The sequence below is a fragment of the Cydia amplana genome, chromosome 26, assembly GCF_948474715.1.
Source record: "Cydia amplana chromosome 26, ilCydAmpl1.1, whole genome shotgun sequence".
Classification (NCBI taxonomy): Eukaryota; Metazoa; Arthropoda; class Insecta; order Lepidoptera; family Tortricidae; genus Cydia; species Cydia amplana.
Genome location: NC_086094.1, coordinates 1954799 through 1977198, shown reverse-complemented (window position 1 = coordinate 1977198; position 22400 = coordinate 1954799). Strand labels below are relative to the sequence as shown.

At 36.6% G+C, this 22400-nt stretch overlaps 2 protein-coding genes across 5 annotated transcripts in view; both read right to left on the bottom strand.

The window, feature by feature from the left end:
• LOC134660146 (zinc finger protein 62 homolog) overlaps nucleotides 1-1612 on the bottom strand; it is a 31002-nt gene extending 29390 nt beyond the window's left edge. For 3 of the 4 annotated variants that reach the window (XM_063515863.1, XM_063515862.1, XM_063515864.1), the window contains exons 1-2: nucleotides 1498-1612; nucleotides 317-439 (exon numbers count right to left, since the gene is read on the bottom strand). In XM_063515863.1, the coding sequence (XP_063371933.1) occupies nucleotides 317-439; nucleotides 1498-1605 (231 nt within the window). In that variant the 5' untranslated portion in view covers nucleotides 1606-1612. The remainder of the gene's footprint in view (nucleotides 1-316; nucleotides 440-1497) is intronic. The other variant, XM_063515865.1, reaches the window with a different exon arrangement.
• Nucleotides 1613-3569: 1957 nt separating this feature from the next.
• LOC134660021 (uncharacterized) lies at nucleotides 3570-11535 on the bottom strand. Its single transcript, XM_063515718.1, has 7 exons — nucleotides 11402-11535; nucleotides 10534-10665; nucleotides 9578-9752; nucleotides 8376-8915; nucleotides 6893-7095; nucleotides 3748-3922; nucleotides 3570-3652 (listed from the first exon to the last, which is right to left on the bottom strand). The coding sequence occupies exons 1-7, from the start codon at nucleotides 11513-11515 to the stop codon at nucleotides 3570-3572; spliced, it is 1422 nt and encodes a 473-aa protein (XP_063371788.1). The 5' UTR covers nucleotides 11516-11535.
• Nucleotides 11536-22400: the final 10865 nt, after the last annotated feature.

The window sequence follows — 22400 nt, the reverse complement described above, 5'->3', positions numbered from 1 at the left end:
ACTTCTTGTAACTTATACCTATGTTGAAAAAATAAATCTTTGAATCTTTGACAAATAACAAAACTTATAATATAATACAAATCAAAATAATTAAATGTGAACTGCGACATATTAGCGATGACTTTTCCACACTTTGTCATTTTACCTTTAACATCTTGTAACTTACCTATGTATGTTGAAAAAATAAATCTTTTAATCATTGACAAATAACAAAAATTATACAAATCAAAATTATTAAATGCGCGCCGCGACATTAACGAGGACATTTCCATACTTTGTCATTAGTCATTACAAATGACACGCAGAGTTGTCACACCTCATGTTTCTGCTGGTGAGCGTCCATCCATTTCTGCTCCTTGAAGGTCTTGTGGCACAGCTGGCACTTGTACTTGGCCTCTAAGTACCCATCGCCCATTTTCCTCTTTAGGAACTCTTGCATCTAGGGGAAAATATAGGGGAGAGTCGTTTATATCGTACCTGTTTTTATACTTAAACTAGCGACCTGCCCCGGCTTTGCATTAGTAACAGAAGCTGTAACTAATAGGGTATTTGAGTACTAGTCAAATCAGTTTCTTTTTTCGACCTGTCAAAACGATTTTCCTACTATGAAATCTGTATGAAACACTAGCATGTAACGTCACGATCAAATACTCCTACTCTTTATAGTTTTATACGGGTTTTAAAATAGAAATTGTGTCTAAAAATAACTGCTATCTACTTTTCTTCACGTGCTTTATTTCACGGGGCTCCGTCTGGTTAAGTTGTGAAGGACATGTTTAAATTGTTCGATCCACTGGTGGAGCATATTAAGAGATGCAAGTAACACAGGATAATTCCAAATCTTCCAAATTAAAGTTAAGTTTTTTTTCACCTCAGCAGCTCGAACAAGGGTACTTTGCTACTTAAAAACAGTGATCAAAATCGCATTTTGCTCACTGAGTGAGACAAAATGAGCAAAATGCGATTTTGCTCACTCAATGAGCAAAATGCGATTTTGCTCACTGTTTTTAAGTAGCAAAGTACCCTTGTTCGAGCTGCTGAGGTGAAAATTTAATTGTTGGTATATCTTAAGAAAACATGAGTGAATAGAGGTAAGTGATGAAGAAGGAATACATTTTTCGGGTTCTCTAATATGTTCTCACTGCTGAGGTGAAAAATGTTGTGTACTACACGAGATCAAAGTTATTTACATCTCGTGCGCTTTTGAGTCCCTTACTACGCTCAAGATTCTAAATTAGATTCACTCGCTACGCTCGTGAATCTATTATAGAATCTTTCGCTTGCACGGGACTCAAAATAAGCACTCTAAGAAATATCAAACTTTGATCTCTTGTTGTACAAATAACTATTTCTGTCCAAAGAGTATTTCCGTTTTCGTCCGAAAAAAAAACAGGCTATAATTTATCCTGACGAAAAAGGAATCTGACGAATGTGTCTTAGATCCTACCCAGTAGGTCAGACCGGTCGTCAACATTGAGGTATGTATTGGCTTCGTACCTGCTCCCCTTCAGTACGAAACTGCGTGATGGTGAAGTGTTCCTCCAACTCCTGGTTGGACTGGTTCCGTCTCGCACGTTTTTGAAGCTGAACACTTTTTACTGACATTCCACTGTCCTCTGTAAACCAAGTTTATTGACGAGTTGGTTTCCATAAATCATGGGAGAAGGTTAATAGTATTTTATACAATCGTGATATAATGGAGAGCTTGCTACGAGATTGAAAAGCTTGATTATATCACTATTGTATACTTGGAGGATACAACTAAACGGAGTAGCCATTAACAGGCTTTCCCCTCTGTCGAAAATAGGCGGCCACCGGTCATACACAATGTATGGACTGACGTTTATCTGACATGGCTATTTTTACGTTACGCATACATTTGACGTTCCCCTCCCCCGCAAAAATCGGCAGACTGTTTTGTACAGAAAATTACAGACATGGCGTCTCCGTTTGATTATATCCTCCAAGATTGTATACGATACTTTTTAGACGAGTCAACAAAAAAAAAATACTTAAAATTAGTAGAAGAATCATATATGTAGGTAAAAAAACCAAAAGTATACAGCTAAGATGCGCGAGCAGCCGCGATACCTTCATACTCGTACGCGACCCGCCCCCGCGCCCCGCGCCCCCGGCCGGTCGGTCAACGACACCTTCTCGTAACTCATGAGGCCCTGGTACTTGCTCCGCGCTTTCGATTGGTCAATTTCATTATAGTTGACTAAACTGTATCGAAATGAATATTATAGTTGACTAAACTGTATCGAAATGAATATTATAGTTGACTAAACTGTATCGAAATAAATATTATAGTTGAGTTGGGGTCCCATAGTGGAAAAAGTATGCGATTTCACTTTGGTATACGAAGTCTTAATTCAAGCATTGCAGTCGACGAGTAGAAAATGTCTTTTTATTACATTATTGTAGCCTTTTTATAAATTTTTTTTTCTTATTTCTTTCAATTTCTATACCTGTACAGTTAAGTCTTATTTTTCCTCGCGTTATCCCGGCATTTTGCCACGGCTCCGCTTGACAACTAATCCCAAGAATTGACGTAGGCACTAGTTTTTACGAAAGCGACTGCCATCTGACCTTCCAACCCAGAGGGGAAACTAGGCCTAATTGGGATTAGTCCGATTTCCTCACGATGTTTTCCTTCACCGAAAAGCAACTGGTAAATATCGAATGATATTTTGTACATAAGTTCCGAAAAACTCATTGGTACAAGCCGGGGTTTGAACCCGCGACCTCCGGATTGAAAGTCGCACGCTCTTACCGCTAGGCCACCGGCGCTTCTCATATTAGCATTAGTCATAAAACTGTAACCGTTTACTTTTCAGGATTTTCGTCAGGTTATCCTATAGATAGGTTAGGTTAGGTTTGTTTTATGGCAATCCTGAAAATTGACGCGCTTCTGAACCAAATTCTAATACCTTTAAACGAGCAATTCTTGTTTATTTATTTATTTATTTATATATATATTTCGGGGATCTCGGAAACGGCTCTAACGATTTCGATGAAATTTGGTATATAGGGGTTTTCGGGGGCGAAAAATCGATCTAGCTAGGTCTTATCTCTGGGAAAACGCGCATTTCCGAGTTATTATATGTTTTCCGAGCGAAGCTCGGTCACCCAGATAATAATTATGAATAACGAAAATGCGAACAAACAATACAGTTATAAGTCATAATGACTTATAACTTTTTGGGAAACAATAGAGATTGGGAGTCTTTTTATAACACTTGATTTAGACCGTAGTATTCTAATGCCGGCTGTACACATTCGTCGATAGCTTGTCGCCGAGTCTCGACAAAAAATTAATTTTAAAATGATTCGATATAAATAATAAATTGAAATAATTGAAAAATCCCAGACTAGGCCAAGAGGCCTTCAAAATGAGTGTAACTTAAGGGCGGGGTTGATTTAAAGAAAGTAAAAAGCTATTGTCCAGAACTACTTTATGTATAATGTCACAAAAAGGGGAAACACATAGAAAACACAAAAAACATAGAGGAAAGAAACTTATTATCACGGGATTTTGGCGCGCAAATTACTTATGTAAGTACGTGTTATCTCTCGCTATGCGCCGCGCAGACTAGTTTATACGCGTCCGCGCACCGGCCGACGCGCGGCGGTGGGGGGTCACCTTCAGCTAGGTGCGGGAACGGAGCGTACTTATTATTATTTATTTAAAACTAAATTTATATAATCAGACAGTCGTGCTACTTAACAATGAGTGACACTCACCTTTCTCTTTCCCGCGCCTCTTTCTCTTTCCCTTTCCTGAGCCGTCTCGTTCCATTTCGGCCTTAATTTCCAGCAGCGTCAGGTTGTCTGGGTCCAGGTCTGGGTCTAGTTTCATTTCTAGCTTGTCTTCGTTTTCAAGGTGATCGGTTTCGAAACTTTCAGAGATATCGTCCATCTGAAATTATCATGAATCTAGTATTAAACTGGATTGGGCATGAGTGGTGGGGATAACTGACAGAACGGGAGAGTCTTATGTATCTTTCTGTAGGAGTAGCAGCGAAAGCGCTATTATTGTTTGTCCTTGTCACAGTCTCTAATTTTTTTTATTCCCCACCATAAATTAGTATGGGTTATGGTGGGCAACAAATAAATTCGACCAATCATAGCGTCGCATTGCGTATGTTTTGTCCCTCACGGAGGCACGCGTATACCACTTCTATAGGATGCTACCTTCTATGGAAATTATACAGATCAATACAATAATACAATTTATTGTTCAATAGTGAATAATACATAAATAAAATGCGCTGGTGGCGGTAAGAGCGTGTGACTTTCAATCCGGAGGTCGCGGGTTCAAACCCCGGCTCGTACCAATGAGTTTTTCGGAACTTATGTACGAAATATCATTTGATATTTACCAGTCGCTTTTCGGTGAAAGAAAACATCGTGAGGAAACCGGACTAATCCCAATAAGGTCTAGTTTCCCCTCTAGGTTAGAATGTCAGATGGCAGTCGCTTTCGTAAAAACTAGTGCCCATGTATGTCCATTCTTGGGATTAGTTGTCAAGCGGACCCCAGGCTCCCATGAGCCGTGGCAAAATGCCGCGATAACGCGAGGAAGAAAAAGTAGAACAGACATAAAAGGAGTTAAAACTAAACAACATACATTGGTAGACAGGAGGCGGTCTTATCGCCAAGGAGCGATCTAGAATTTCAAAATAAATTAAATACTTCATAATTATCAGAAATCGGACAAAGGGTATAGCCGGGTAAGCATGGCCAAACTGCCCTTAGCGAAAAAAACAATTTCCTTTTACTGGATTATTAACCTATGTATATGTAGTGCTTTCACCAAATATTAAGCCTGAAATGCTTCAGATTTAAAAAAAAAATGCAAAAAAAGAAAAATCATTTTTATTTTATTACAGCCAAAGTACTAATCCGATTTCTTTGTAATTTGGGTATGTTGTATATACAATTAAGGTCGCTTTCTGAAAAAAATAATATTGAATTATCTCTTAAAATAATAGTAAAAAATTGAGATGAAAATTTTCAGAAAAATAAAAAAAATACGTGCGAGATAGCGACAGTTACCAAATTTACATATTTTATGTAGAATTTAATAATGTTTAACATATATTTTTTTCAAAAATTAAAATCGGGATTAACAGTGTGAAAAACTCGAATTTGTAACATCCCATAATATTCTCTCTTCATACAAGCAAAGCTAAGTAGTCATAAACGAATGAAGTATATTGTGAACGCAGCAGTCTTTACGAATTTGAATTTAGAATGTGACGTATTTTATTCATCAAAGGAACAGACATTTTTCAATCGTTAACGCTCTGTATAAAATTCGTGCCTATTTTCCTGTTCCCGCGCTTTTTTTAGGGTTCCGTAGCCAAATGGCAAAAAACGGAACCCTTATAGATTCGTCATGTCTGTCTGTCTGTCCGTCTGTCCGTCTGTCTGTCCGTCCGTATGTCACAGCCACTTTTCTCCGAAACTATAAGAACTATACTGTTGAAACTTGGTAAGTAGATGTATTCTGTGAACCGCATTAAGATTTTCACACAAAAATAGAAAAAAAAACAATAAATTTTTGGGTTTCCCCATACTTCGAACTGAAACTCAAAAATTTTTTTTTCATCAAACCCATACGTGTGGGGTATCTATGGATAGGTCTTCCAAAATGATATTGAGGTTTCTAATATCATTTTTTTCTAAACTGAATAGTTTGCGCGAGAGACACTTCCAAAGTGGTAAAATGTGTGTGTCCCCCCCTGTAACTTCTAAAATAAGAGAATGATAAAACTAAAAAAAATATATGATGTACATTACCATGTAAACTTCCACCGAAAATTGGTTTGAACTAGATCTAGTAAGTAGTTTTTTTTTATACGTCATAAATCGCCTAAATACGGAACCCTTCATGGGCGAGTCCGACTCGCACTTGGCTGCTTTTTAAATCTCTGAATGCCGTTCGCCCTAGCCGCATACAGCCACGGAGTTTAAGGTCCGTGCTCAGCGAAATAAGTCGCGTTCTAAATTCAAATTGCGTTGAGAATATAACTTTCTAGTATAACGTACAAGTTATTTTGTATGAAGAGAGTATTATGGGATGTTACAAATTCGAGTTTTTAACACTGTTAATCCCGATTTTAATTTTTGAAAAAAATATATGTTAAACATTATTAAATTCTACATGAAATATGTAAATTTGATAACTGTCGCTATCTCGCATGTATTTTTTTTATTTTTCTGAAAATTTTCATCTAAATTTTTTACTATTATTTTAAGAGATAATTCAATATTTTTTTTTTCAGAAAGCGACCTTAATTGTATATACAACATACCCAAATTACAAAGAAATCGGATTAGTACTTTGGCTGTAATAAAATAAAAATTATTTTTCTTTTTTTGCATTTTTTTTTTAAATTTGAAGCATTTGAGGCTTAATATTTGGTGAAAGCACTACATATACATAGGTTAATAATCCAGTAAAAGGAAATTGTTTTTTTCGCTAAGGGCAGTTTGGCCATGCTTACCCGGCTATACCCTTTGCGACATTGCTCGCAATAATGTGGACATGACTCCAAATTTGATTAAATAATTAATCATTTAATTAATTTTTTACCTGAGATTTAATTTTGTTCCCTAGTCAATAAATAGCACTTAAATATATTTTTGATATAAAAAAATAAGTACCTACAGAAAATTTGGAAAACATACTAATTATTTATTTAAATAAATTTACATTATAAGAACTCTTTGTGTTATTTATTGATTAGGAATCAAAATTAAACCTCAGGTAAGAAATTAATTAAATGATTAATTATTTAATCAATTTTGGAGTCATGTCCACATTATTGCGAGCAATGACGCAAATTTGTCCGATCTCTGATAATTATAGAGCATTGAGTACCATATCATCCTCCATTTTGACATCAATCTGCTCTTCCTCAATCAGGTCCGGTTTACACAAAGTTGCACCCACATTTGGGTCATCCGGCAGAATCACCGGATCTTGAACCGGTTCCAATGTCATCGGTGCCTCTAACTCCGGTGCTCCAAGTTCCACTAGCATTGTTGGTGGAACTGGTGGTTCTTCAAAAACTACTGGCTTCTCTATAAAAATAAATCGACGTTTATAGTAAAACAAAACCGGCCAAGTGCGAGTCGGACTCGCGCACGGAGGGTTCCGCACCATCAACAAAAAATAGAGCAAAACAAGCAAAAAAACGGTCACCCATCCAAGTACTGACCCCGCCCGACGTTGCTTAACTTCGGTCAAAAATCACGTTTGTTGTATGGGAGCCCCACTTAAATCTTTATTTTATTGTTTTTAGTATTTGTTGTTATAGCGGCAATAGAAATAAATCATCTGTGAAAATTTCAACTATCTAGCTATCACGGTTCGTGAGATACAGCCTGGTGACAGACGGACGGACGGACGGACGGACAGCGGAGTCTTAGTAATAGGGTCCCGTTTTTACCCTTTGGGTACGGAACCCTAATTAAAATTAACCTTTTCCACGCCATGTCAAACACAAAAGCTGTCACTCAGACGCCACATCATTGAAGTGTCAAAACTGAAGTTGAACTTTATGTATATGCACGTAGGTCGATGTTGCACTGTGGTCTGTGACCGATTAATCGGTCTTTGGCGTTGAACCTACGGTGCGGATATATCGGTCGTTGGCGTCCAAAAGGTTAATTTATATGGAGATTTATAGGCCCGTGAAATCCAAGGAGATACAAATAATAAATATGTTAAATCCTAAATAAATGTATACCATTCAATACTACGCCCCCCTAGCCTAAATAGTCAGTAGCACAGAATAAATAATAGTACTAAGTACAGAAGACTCACTCTCTAACAAAACGCGTCTATTACGATGCACAGATATGGCCGCTAGGTGGCGACAGCGCCACGCGCGGCTTATGGCTTTCCCCAAAATTGGGGCCGGAACGGATGTACTTTTAGCTACCTGTAGCAAAGCGACGAAATCGCGGAGTAAGCCACGCCTGTCAGTAGTCAGTACTGTCAGTAGTGACCCGGTAAAGGCATTAGAATCCCGGTAAAGGCATTAGAATCCTGGTAAGTGCGAAGGCTGAGCTCCGCGTAGGGTCAAATAAGCGCGTTAGTGCTCAAACACAGAACATTAGTACAAGTGCCTTATTTAGGCAGTTTGGTGTCTGATGGATATATCTGCACATGTAATAAGTACAACCTTTATGATAATAAATTATTTGTATTTTATATTTTTATTAAGGCCGAAGCGCTCCGCGTAGGGCCGAAGGCCCGAAGTTTAAGCACTTTTTTTTTACTAGCCTATCACGTCCCACTGCTGGGCAAAGGTGCACTATTAAAATATGTATTCTATTTATTCATTGGTGGTTCATACCTGGTATGTCCAAAATTTGTGCCTTATTAATTCTTGGAGTGTAAGTAGCATTTGGTTGAGTAATGCTTGTAGTGTAAGTAGCATTTGGTTGAGTAATGCTCAGAGTGTAAGTAGCATTTGTTTTAGTAATGCTAGGAGTGTAAGTAGCATTTGGTTGAGTAATGCTTGTAGTGTAAGTAGAATTTGTTTTAGTAATGCTAGGAGTGTAAGTAGCATTTGGTTGAGTAATGCTTGCAGTGTAAGTAGCATTCGCTTTGGTAATGCTTGTAGCGTAAGTAGCATTCGCTTTAGTAATGCTTGGAGTGTGAGTAGCATTTGGTTGAGTAATGCTTGTAGTGTAAGTAGCATTCGCTTGAGTAATGCTTGTAGTGTAAGTAGCATTTGCTTTAATAATGCTTGGAATGTAAATAGCATTTGCTTTAGGCCATGGTTTGAATTGCAGTTCTTCTTCCAGATCGGAGGAGTCGTAGTATCGCTCGTTGAAATCGTATATCGGCTCGGGCACCACTGTTGGTATTTCGGCTTGTGTGTCCTTCGGCACTGTAGAGAATTCAACCAATTAAAAATAAGTTTTTGGCAAAAAATTTGGTATTTTTTTTTATTGATTTTAGAATAAAACTGCCACCAAGCAATTGATTTCCATAAGGGGGTTCTTTTAAAAATATACGTTGCTTTCCAAACATATTAGACATATCGATTTGGACTAGCGAACAATGTAACATTACAAACCTTATTAAATTGTACAACGGGACTTAATCACGTATCTAAGTTTTAAGATTTACCTCCGACGTTTCGAGGACGGCGTTGTCAAAAAAACAAACCAAAAAGCATAGTAATTTCAATCAGGACGAGGGTTTCAAGATCTCATCCACTTGGAATCCAGTCTTTAGTAAATGTAAGCATAAACGAATATCGACAGTCGATAAATCGAATATCGTTAGTGTTGTGTGTCGACAGAGTGACATCCCTAGTGCGTAAAACGTTCAAGCGGATAAACAAGACCGAGTGCGGGTAGTTCGAAAAACTCGCGCGGTTAGAAGATGCTGATGTCAACTTAAGCCAGTCTTCTCCGAGACCACGGGGACAACGCCGTCCTCGAAACGTCGGAGGTAAATCTTAAAACTTAGATACGCGATTAAGTCCCGTTGTACAATTTAATAATGTGTAAAAATCGTGAAAGTTTAAATCAGTGAAATACTAACCTGTCACATGTTTAATATAGAAAACCGGCTCCTCCAAATTTTTCTTCTTTGACTTGTAAGCCTTCGGGTTGTGTACGTAGTCTATGGTGGGTATGCTGTAGGAGTGCCACGTGGCAAAGTCCGTTGGCTTGTGGTATAGGCTTGTGCCGCTCTGCTGAATGAATGGTTTAGTGATCTGTGGATTTTAATATTTTTAATAGATAATAATAAGTGAGAGTAAATGGACAGCAGTTCTAAAAGAAATCTTTTAAGGTAAGATAAAATAATATTTATTCAATAAAAGTTAGTTCAGTTAGTTTTAGTTAAGTTATTATTTGCTAGGCAGTCATAGAGTTAGACCAAGAAAAGTCTGCAGCGATTTTCATAGCCCACGCAATGCAAGTGATCTTACACATCAAACTTATATGAAATTCTTCTTCTTCCTCGCGTTGTCCCGGCATTTTGGCCACGGCTCATGGGAGCCTGGGGTCCGCTTGGCAACTAATCCCAGGAATACTTACATAAAATCGCTGCAGACTTTTCTTGGTTTAACTCTAGCAGGAGGACTAAAATGTTAATGGAATGGTGGCCACTTTCGGATGGAAGAAGCCCCTGGCGTCCGTTGGCTCATTGGGTGGAAATCCGGAAGATTGCGGGTCACTTCTGGATAAGATTAGCTCAGGACCGGGACAAGTGGCATACTAAAAGAGAGGCTCAGCATTGGGTGATAAAGGGCTGATATGATGATGATGATGGAATACAAAAATTTTGTTGAAAAGGACAAGGACAAGGAATAGGCACGTAAATAAAAGTAACTTAAGAAATTTAGTTATCTACCTCTTTATCGCTCGAATATGCAAGATAACGAAATTTCGATTTTCTTGTTTCGCGGTAGACCCCCAGATTGTGATGGATAGCGGTAGTAGCGCCCCCTACGCATAATAGCTAGTTAAAATGTGGAACTTTGTTGTTCTTACCTTTCTACCCGACTCTAAATGCTGCACCACAAATTTGTAGGACTTTCTGCACTTCCTCCGTAGTTTGTACACCTTTCTGATGAGGCAGGCGCATTCTGGGCAGAACTTTGTCATGTATGGCCACTCTACAAACTGAAAAAAAAAGTTGGTTAGGGCAATTGCAACTATGGGACAAATGCAACTATGTACTCTAAAAATTGGTAACTTGAGTTGATATAAAACACTCCCTTTGGCAAGGCTCGGAACCGGTTTTTTCTTCATACAATAAATACCGGTATTATAACGTTCTTTTTCGTTCTTTGGTTAATTATTTCATTTTCAATGGGATAATCTAATAATACGAACTTGTTACCTAATACATGATATAGTTCTACATAAAGAGCATAAAATAATTAAAAATATTGGGCTATTTCGGGTTTTTCAAAAAAACCGGTTCCGAGCCGTGCCCTTCGGTAATGTTTTGATTTATCACCACTTGTTGCGAATTTTCTACTTTCCGCACTTGTATCGTATATAACTATTTTATAATATGCTTAATTTTACTTATATCTGTGAAGCCTTTATTGCGTGAATATTAAACTTTTATACTTATTTATAATATTCTTATCAGAATAATCATTTGCTTAATTCCAATTAAAGTAAAAAGAAAATATAGGCATTAAATACACTAAGGATGCAAAATAAAGTGCATAAATACAAAGATATGATGCTATGATTATGATATTATTATGAAATATAAAAATGTTTTATCCTAATCCATTGGCTTTCAGTATTCATTTTTTTGATGATTTTTTGTAATTGCTTTGTAGAATAAGTTATTCCTAGTTTGAACCTCACAATAATTGTTTACATATTCTTTGGAACTTACCGGACATCCACTGAATTCTTCATACGCTTTAATTAAAAATATACTGTCCGTATAGTTTTTCAACTTTCCTTCGACGCTCCGGCAAATACGGCAAGCAACAAATGGCGGTGCCATTGTGTACTAAATTAGTTTACTATTTTTTGCATATTAGTCTTAAAAATCTTAAAAAATTCCTCGGCCGATCAAAAACAAACGCAAAATTGTTAAGACGTTGTTCCAATGTATTTAAACAGAAGCATGCATGTCGAGGATATAGAATAACATATAGTTTTTCGGCAATCATCAATTCATTATAATAATTATGCTAACACCAGATAATGCTTTCGAAGACATAAATAAACTAGCATCATATATAGAATGTTTAAAAACAAGTATTATTGTTAAAGTCTGAATAAAATGTTTCATAATATGTTCATATAGTCCGTCAACCAAATCTTGTCAGTAGCAATGTAAAGCAAACTAAAGTAGGGCAACACTCAAAGAGCAGTATTGCGCTAATATCCATGGTCATGAAATAAATTATTAGTATTGCGCTAAGAAAAGCAGCAATGTACATCGAACCGAAAGATTTTTTTTCCGCTGAGCGCGCCTTGCGTACGTCAATTCAATTCAAATTGTCACTCGCGGTTTATTGAAAAAATTTGAAACATGGACGGACAATTTAAAAGCGATGTTAAAACAATTTTAATCAAAATGATGAACAAATTTGAAGATATCAAATATGCCACTTGTTAATGTAAATTAGTGTACTGTTCTGGATGAATATGACATACCTGTGTAATTTTTTTGATTGGTATATATTGTACAATATACATATTAAAAATAAAACAACTGATATTTGGGTGTTTATTTAATTTAAAGGTAAATAAGATAAGAGTCACTTTAGCTTACACTATAATTCAGGTCATTAATTGAAAAAATATAATGAAGTTACCAATGTTACCGGGTCACTTCAACCAAGCATAATACTCTGTAGTAATCTATTGCATCTTAAGCATAAAACAGATTTGTTTCAAAATGTGTAATTTAAGTTTTCAAACATATGGAATTACTCTAAGTCTTCTCTATGAAATATATAACTTAAATTAACTTACAACAAAGATTTCTGAGGTATTAACTGTTTTTAGTTTACCTGAAGTAAGTAAAGTAATTTGTCTAATTTAAAAATTAAGTACCTTGGTACCTATTTTATTTCATGACGCTAAGAAAAATATATAATTGATAATTTTTAGGGTTCTCATGCGGCCCGCGGGCCGCTTGTTGCCGACCGCTGATTTAAATAATTGAACAAACAGGTATGTACAGCGACTTAAAACTTCTTTTAAATAGATACATCCCTACTTCAGCAAGTATAAACTAGGATTTCCCATCAGTGAAAGCATATAACTGGAAACCGCCTTTGGGAACATTACCGTTCAAATTCTCGGGCCAAATTAGCACACATACACAATTACGCCTACATTTAAATAAGACGATACGTTTACAGAGCCTGTCTCTATTACACGAACGTACACAGCTAAGTGTAGATGAAATGCATATAATGTCAATAACTACCAATCAGCGACATTAATCCGCTAATAACCTTCTTGCTGTACGTACTGGCCGCTGAGAATTCGCGGTTCATATTTGATTAGAATATGACTTGGACAGGGATAGGTTTATGCCATACATTGAAGAACCAGTCAAATAATTCACGTATAATAATTTAATGCAGATTAAAAGATAACTACTTAGTTAAAATGTTGATATGAAATTAAATGACAGACTAACTCAACATAATTAAATATTCATTGTTGTATAAATGTATTACGCTATAATAAGTATTTTGTATATTTTATTATCAATCTGTATGGCAGTGCGAAGTCACGTTCAGAGCCCGTACCATGAGTCACTGACAGTGTCAAAACTGACATTTACGCTATCGAGAACGTAATTTACTTTCTATACATCTCGTTTGCACTAATATGCGAGTACGAGCGAGATGTATAAAAAGTAAATTACGTTCTCGACGGCGTTTGTCAGTGCCAAACTGATGGTAGCCGTACTGGTATAGTCTGTCCGTTTTTCTAAGATCAAGTACGCCATAGTAAATGTATGGCGAACTTGATCTTAGAAATCGGACAGGCTATACAGCCTGCAAAATTTACATGGGTAGGTACACGAATCGGGTCAAAAACATTTGAACAGGCGGAGTCACAATAAATCCCCACTTTCAGTTCCAATGGAAATATTTTATATATATATAGCCGGTCAAGCAAGTTTGTCAGTAGAAAAAGGCGCATAATTACAATTTTGTATGGGACCATAACCGTTCGCGCGCTTACATTTTCTAAATTCGCCGCTCTTTTCTACTGACGGAAATGGCTTGAGAGAGAACCTACATATATGTGACAGTAGAGGGTGGATTAAAATGATCAACATTTTGAGATAATGTGTGTATTTGTTAAATTAATTCAGTGAAAGCGTGATAGAAAAAAAATGTATCTACATATAGGAGACCGGATATGATTATCTCACGGGTTATCTCATGAATAGAACATTATATATCTTGCCAGGCATCCACTCAATTTCATGTCTCTCTAATTGGACAGCTTTTTTCCATAGTTCTCTGCGAATAGCATATTGTGGGAATTTGAATGGAAAGTAATGTAAAATGACAATACCAAATTTGATTATTAATTTGAAATAACTAGGTAGTTTTTTTTATAGCTCCATCTCATGAAATAAAAAAGGAAAATACAAATCTGTAAGAAGGAATTTATTACTACATTTATAATTACAGTGGAATCCGTTTATTATGACTCCGCTTATACTGACCAACCGCTTACTATGACGCAATTACTGTGCGAAGTTTGGTTTTCATATGAAATTCTTTGTGACAAAGTCGGATAAGATAACTTCGACCTATAAATACTATTTTTATGGAATTATGTCCGGTTATACTGACAAATTCGCTGGTTTTCGTGGCCGGCCCCACATCTTTCCCTGCGAGGACGTCTGTGGCGTTTAAATTGTTTTAGTTTTTACTCTCGGTGAAAGTTGATAATTGGTATAAGGTTAATAAAACTCATCTCTCACAAAATTGTTTGAGATTAATTTGGAAAAAATAAAATAAAAAGTTTATCAACTATGATTTATATGACATCCGCTTAGTATGACATGTTTGTTACTTCCCTTCAATGTCATTATAAGCGGATTCTACTGTATATAGAAAATACCTAAACCAATCATAAGTTAATAAAATAGTCTACTTCATTTGGCATAAAACCATCCCTATTATCCTCGCAATTTAAAAAGTCGTATGTTGTTATGAAAGTCGTATGCAGTTGTTACGTTTTAGCTTAGCACGGTAGTATTGAAAAAATGTCGTCATGTTTATTCCAAATTTTACTGAAGTTATCTGTTTACTACAAGTGAAAAGTGATTCCACTGTCCTTGATATGAACTAAAACAACTTCTGCACCACTTCACGACACATGAAGACATTTTTAATTACAAAAAAACGTAGTTTTTATAAACCAATTTAGCCATCCGTCACTGACTGTCATCTCGGCCGCACTGAAGTTGCCAATCGAACACTCTGTAAGCACCGCCTACAATCGAATACTTTACGTTGGGTCATAATTGAGCGGACCGAATACTTCCATGGTTTATATGCGTTCACTGTTTCCCATAGGCAGTCCCATAGGTACATATGTGCAGTAACTGAGTGCATGAATCAAATCAGCCTACATAATCTATTTTCTTGATGATTAACATAATGACAACTTTTACAAGAATAATCTGTTCAATGGCTCTCAATATTTTTGTTACATTTTTAAATAATAAGTTTATTTTTCGTCTTGGTTGCGTTGTACACGTACATAAACCGCCATAGGTAAGTATTGTCTGAAGAGATACTACCTACTACGAACGCCTTATATTGGGCAAGATTTAATCCTGCAACAAACATGTATCGATTAGGTAGATATTGCGAAAGAACGGCGATATAATCAAGGCTCTTAATACTGTTTAAAAGGTTTACCTTTGTAAATAGTCACAACTGATTGCTGAAAATATTAGACATGTGGGCCTATGGACGGTTTCCAGGACACAATTTATGGTCTTTTTGGATAGATTTAGGCATACGTTTTAATTTTATTTATGCCTTTTATTCCTAAAACAAACATAATCTTAAAAGTTCGAAAGAGTTCTTCCAGTACTTGTCATAACCTCAATTTTTAGTAATGTTTACCATCAACGAGCATGATTGTACATTGTAGGCCCCTTAGCTTTGCTTATTCTTATTTAATGTATTGGTATTTAATGGTGACAGCAGAAATATCTCATAAAAACAAAGTGCAGTCGTCACTTCAACAGTGTCAAGCGCGAATATTAAAAATTTATTTATTTTATCAGATTAGCAATTAGTGTGCCTAGATCTATTCTCCTTTTAGTGTAGGTACTCTTACTGAACCTATAATTTTAGAAATGGAGAATGATTCCCTCGGCGATCCTGGAGGGTCATCAGGCCCTTCAATTCAGTCCCCGCCGTCTCCCGCTGCATTTGTAACTGTCAGAAACGACAACTGCCGCGACATCTCAGCCCGCAGTCGTAGGCAAGATATAGACCCCAAGTCTAAATCCCGTATACCCATTAGCGATCAGAAGGTAAAAGTGTTGTCTAGGTCCAGGTCATGCTCTCGATCAAATCCCCCGCAGTCTAAAACAGTTGGAAATATTGCTGGAACTAACAAGGAGACAGGAATTATCCTTAACAACCCATTTTATAGTCTACCAGAGCCTGACTCTCAGGATTCTGAGTTGGCCCTCGGCCAAATATCGTCTAGTTATATTTTGCCAGATCAATTCCCAAATACAAAGTCTAATTCGTCGTATAGCCTCAAAGTTAAAAGGATGGTTCAGGGACAGGAGATTAAACTACCGACCGATTCTGATGATGATTCCTACTACGAGTATAACAAAAGCGAGGATGATGAAAATTTGATGGATGTGGGCAGACAAACTACGAAAAGACATAGAGAAGAAGAAAAGGAAAGTGAGGATGGAATGAGAGAGTGGAATACAGTGGAAACGAAAAGGAAAAAGGAGAGAAACACCCCAGTACCTCCAGATGACATCGACAAAGTTTACCTTCAAGTGTATATCTCGAATAAAGAACAACTTCCGAAACAGTTTGCCATGGCTCGTTTTTTAAAAGAAAACAACATAAAAGGTATCTGTGCTATAAAATATTTAAACCCTTTTAAAGTTCGGCTGGAGTTTAGTGACAAGGAAAATATGGACAAAATTTTTCAATGTGAAAACATTATTAAACAAGGTTGGGTTTTACACAAGCCAATGGAGACTGGACTGAGTTATGGCATCATAAGAAATGTTGATATTGATCTTGCCGAGGAAGATATTCTAAAGTTAGTGAATTGCTCTGAGAAAGTAATTGCAGCCAAAAGATTAAACCGCCGTGATAAAGCCGATGGTCATTGGTGCCCTAGTGAGGTGGCACGGCTATCTTTCAAGTGCTCGAAACTGCCACCTTACGTCTTCGTTGATGACTTACGATTAAAAGTAGAACCCTACGTTCACCCTGTCACACAATGTTTCAAATGTTGGAAAATTGGTCATAGCATTAGAAATTGTACTTCAAAAATATTTATGTGCCCTAAATGTGGAGGCGATCACCCTAACTGTGTAACTACTACCTTTGAATGCGTTAACTGTCGTGGTAACCATATTTCGATGGCGAAGATCTGCCCTGTATTCCAGAAAGAAAGGAAACTAAGGGAGTTGATGTCAGAATTCAACTGTACTTACAGAAAGGCACTGACCCTTTACGCGTCCCCTATACCAAGACCACTACAGGAAGAAAAACCGTGCATGAATTCTCACTCATTCCCTCCATTAAAGATTAGCCCTCCACCAATCTCTGATAAATCGCCATATGTTGCATCGTACAGTAATGTTCTTTCAGAAAGAAGAGCTAATCCAATTCTGAATCACAAAGTTCAAGACCCAATACCTGGTACTTCCAAGCTTAGATCGTCGGAACAAAAAATTAAAACTCAAACCAAAAACGAGAAAAGGAAGAAACCCGCTGTTGACTCACCGAAGATAGAACGGAATACAGGAATTAACGCTCAAAGTGACACGGACAATGGATCACACGAGAACGAGAACAATCGGAAAACGACTTTTAATGAGCTGTTAATACGGGTTAAGGAGGTGATTTTTCTAAATAGTATAAGTATCCAAGACAAAATTCAAGGCGTAATTAAATTGTGTGTGGAATGGATGGTGATTCTGGCGGCAGGATTCTTTTCAGACTCAAGTATAGTTAAAGGTTTTTTGCAGTTTGTTAATTATGGCTAGCTCTAGTAAATCCATTAGTTTAAATATTATTCAATGGAATGCCCAGAGTTTGTTAGGCAAGCTTAAATCGTTTCAAGAATTGTTAAGATTACAAAAAGTTCATATTGCTGTGGTAAGCGAAACATGGTTGTCAAAAGATTATAGCGTTAGAGTTAATGGTTATCAGGTTTACAGAAAGGATAGACTTGATGGTTACGGGGGTGTAATGATTCTCGTACATAACTCTATTCAATCTCTAATATCCAATGTTGTCATTAGTAACACAGGTATTGAATTTCTGAAGGTTAAGCTTTTAGGATGCCGAGTTATTGAAAACATTGTTGCAATTTATTGTCCTAGTAAAATAAACACAAGTCAAACGGATTGGGACGAAGTCTTAGGTCATTGTGAGCCGAAAACCTTAGTCCTTGGCGACTTTAATAGGCATCACTCTAGTTGGTCGTGTAAGACGGATCCAAGAGGTAATCAAATTTATAATTCTATTTTGGACAGTGACTTGTTAACACTCAACAACGGAGACACCACTTGGATGAGGCTTTCTGACGACGTATTACAAAAATCCTCTCCCGATATTAGTATGGCCAGCACAGATATAGCTCTAGACCTTAATTGGTCAATAGTTAATGAAACATTAGGTAGTGATCACTTTTTTATAAAACTTTCAACTAAATATCAATGCAATTTCAGCATCCCTGTTAAAAAAAGAAATTTCAAAAAGGCTAATTGGCAAAAATATACAGAAGATTTACAAGATTATTTTGAAAATTTTACATTCTGTAGCGACCATCAAGAAAATTATAATCAATTTATTCACCTCATTAATCAAGTAGCAGATATATATGTCCCTTATCATACATTTAATAATAATATAAAGTCAGCTTTTAAGCCTAAACCCTATTGGAACCAAAAGCTATCGGAAGCTATAGCCAAACGCAGGTTGGCGTTAACCATGTTTCGTAGGAATCCTACTCCAGGAAACCTAGATATTTTACAGGACCAAACTTCTAAGGCCCATAATGATCTGTGTGGAGCTATACGAAAGAGTTGGCAAGATCTATGCTCTTCAGTGGATGCAAGTACTACTTCGAGTGAGATGTGGAGGAAAATGGCCTGGATGAAGGGCTACAGAACCCCTAGACAGTACATTAATCCAGTACTAGCTGAAGAACTACTATGTTCGCTGTCTCCAGATTACGCTGTCCCACCTTCGCCCTTGCTTTTGGATCATGAGTCTCCCATTGACATTGATATCTCTATTCAGGAGTTAAATAAGTGTATTAAACTTAAGGATACCTCCCCTGGGTGCGATGACATTTCATACTCGATGATTAGACATCTTCCAGAAAATGGCAAAAAGATACTGTTGCGTCTATACAATAACTTTTTCGTAAACGGATTTGTCCCTAGTCAGTGGAAAGATATTGGTATTATCCCTATCCCAAAACCGGGCAGAGATCCAAGCCAAGTATCATCATTACGACCTATTTCTTTAATGTCGTGTGTATGCAAAATCTTCCACGCAATTATCAACCATAGAATCGAGTGGCTTCTAGAACGTAATAAGGTGTTCTCTGAAAATACTTTGGGGTTTAGGAAATGTAAATCATGTTTAGATAATTTGAGCATCCTGGTTACTAGGATTCAAATTGGCTTCTCAAAAGGTTTATCAACTTTAGGCTGCTTTTTAGATATTGACAGTGCTTACAATAATATTGATAATACTGTGCTAATCTCTACCCTGGACTCACTAAAAGTAGGACGTAGAGTTTGCAACTACCTTTGGAATTTTTTGAAGCATAGAGTCCTCAAAATTCAATTAGATGATCTAGTTATAGAAAGATCGACTGGTCGCGGTTTAGCCCAGGGGGACCCGCTATCCCCGTTACTTTTTAACATAGCCACTATGAAGATCTGTAAAACCCTTGAGAAGGAGATATTCATTTCTCAATATGCTGATGATTACGTTTTATATTGCCATTGTAAAAACCCTGCTGAGGGAGAAGTAAAAATCCAGCAGGCTTTAGATAAAATACATACCTTATTTTTAGACATAGGTCTAGAGATTTCTCAGAGTAAAAGTAAAATTTGTCTGTTTAAAAGGGGATTTAAAAAAGATAACATTTCTATTAAAATTAACAACAAAGCACTTGAAGTTGTGGATACCGTTAAATACTTGGGCCTTTGGCTTGACCGAGGCCTGCGATGGGGGAAACACATAAATGAAATCAAAATTAAAGTTACTAAATTTATAAATATATTTAAAGTTTTGGCGGGAGCGGGGTGGGGAGTGCACCAAGTCCACTTAAGACGACTGTACATTGCAATGATAAGAAGTAGGCTCGATTATGCTAGTTTTTTATACGGGAATAGCGCTAAAACTAATTTAGCTAGGTTAGACACACTTCAAAACACTTGCTTACGAATAATTGGAGGGTTTATAAAAAGTACACCTATCCATGTCATGGAATCAGAACTGACCGTACCTCCGTTAGCAATTCGGAGACAGTATCTTGCAGGGAAAATGTTGTTAAAATCTAAATCTCAAAGTACAAATTCCCTACCTGGTCTTCTGTCGGATTTAAAAAACTCTTTTGATAACCTTTACTGGCGTAACAAAACAAAACCGTTAATTGGACTTGTATTTAATGAGTTTAAGGACACCCCGGTATACTGTAGTAACCAGCTAGAAATGTTTTCACTCGATACCTGGGTTACTATAGTAGTTTATGCAACAGTGATATAATAAGGGTTCTTAAAATTCAAGGGTCGAAGTTACAAAACGAGACGTAGTCGAGTTTTGTAAAAAAAGACCCGAGAATTTTAAGAACCAATTATGAGCTGTTGCATACATTACTTTTTCTATGACAGCTGCAGCAAAAAAAAAAAAAAAAAAGTCGAGTTTTGTAAAAAAAGACCCGAGAATTTTAAGAACCAATTATGAGCTGTTGTATACATTACTTTTTCTATGACAGCTGCAGCAAAAAAAAAAAAAAAAAAAAAAGAGTTATTATTTAAAAAAAAAGAGTTATTAAAAAAAAAGAGTTATTATTTAAAAAAATTGAGTTATTATTTCAAAAAAAAAAAGAGTTATTATTGTAAATGAAAACATACCTCTTTCAATCAAGATGATCGGAACTTGTATCTTTAAAAAAAATAAAGCAGTTGTATTATACTCATAAGATGACTGCTAGCAGTCATCTTATGAGCCTATAGACAAAGCATTCAAATGACATTGCTTTAGATATCACTGTCAGTCATTTAATTGACACATTTAAGTGCTGGAGTAGAAAAATATAGATTTAAGTACTCATCTAGTATTAAATGTTGAGAAAATCGATAAAGCTAAACGTAAGTACGACGGATCTCAGTTACGAAGTATATGCAATTCGATGCTTACAGACACCTATCATGACTATTATAAGATATTTACAGATGGATCTAAAACAGATATTGGTAGTGGGGCAGCATTCCTAGATTGGCAAACCGGTGAAGTAATTAAACTACACATTATGGACAATATTTCGATAATGGCTATTGAAATGATTGCAATTGCAGAGTCACTTTCATATATTGACAGCATCAATAGTCACAATATGTTTGTAATTTTAACGGATTCTAAATGCACACTTCAACATTTGAACCGTTGTACTTACGTCTTTAGGGGCATTCCAGTGGCTTACACTATAATTCGTCTAGTACTTAAACTATGCGCTGCCAAAAAGAAAGTTATTTTTCAGTGGATCCCGTCCCACTGTGGTGTTGTGGGGAACGAGGTGGTGGATCGGTTGGCTAGGGAAGCAGCCGAAATGGGTGTTAAATGCCATAATACCCCTTGGTTCTCCGATGTTCTGTACAAGGTCAAAAATATGTGCTTTGACATGTGGTCTGAATATTTTGATGAAAGATCTCGCACAAAGGGTATATGGTATAAAACGATCCAACCCACACTTCCTCGTGCTCCATGGTTCTCTTTCTGTAGGATGAACAGGCAAGATTTAATTGTTGCTCTTAGATTGCGATCTGGCCACATTCCTTTAAATAGTTTCGCGTTTATGATGCGTAAAGTTGACTCGCCTAAATGTAACTTATGCGGAGTAGTTGAAGATGTGTTTCATATTTTAATGGAATGTCGCCGAGGTGCTGCACAGCGTCGTTTGCTCAATGTCAGGTGCTATGACCTCGGCAGAGTCAATAGCATCCTGGCATGTCCAGCCTCCGAAGAGGCTGGGCTTCTTTATAATATGGTCAAGGCCATCTTACAAATTAGAAATAGTGAAAGTTAGATTGTTGTAGTTTTTTTTTAGAGAGCCACTATGAGGGTGGCATTTGTAAAAACCCTCTATAAATAAATAAAGATTAAAAAAAAAAAAAAAAGAAATATCTCATGAAACAAACGATTCAGAATGAAAACCAAATGAAAACAAATAAGGTGACGGCTGTCATTCACGATCCACATTCCACAGATAAAACACAGATGACACGCGTTTTGGAATTATTTGAACACAGTGTTACTAACCCGCGATTTTTCAACTTTGCCGCCTTTTACTACTGACAAGATTTGGTTGACGGACTTTTATCTATTATATACTGGGTCAACCAAATCTTGTCAGTAAATAGGAACAAAAAAAACTAT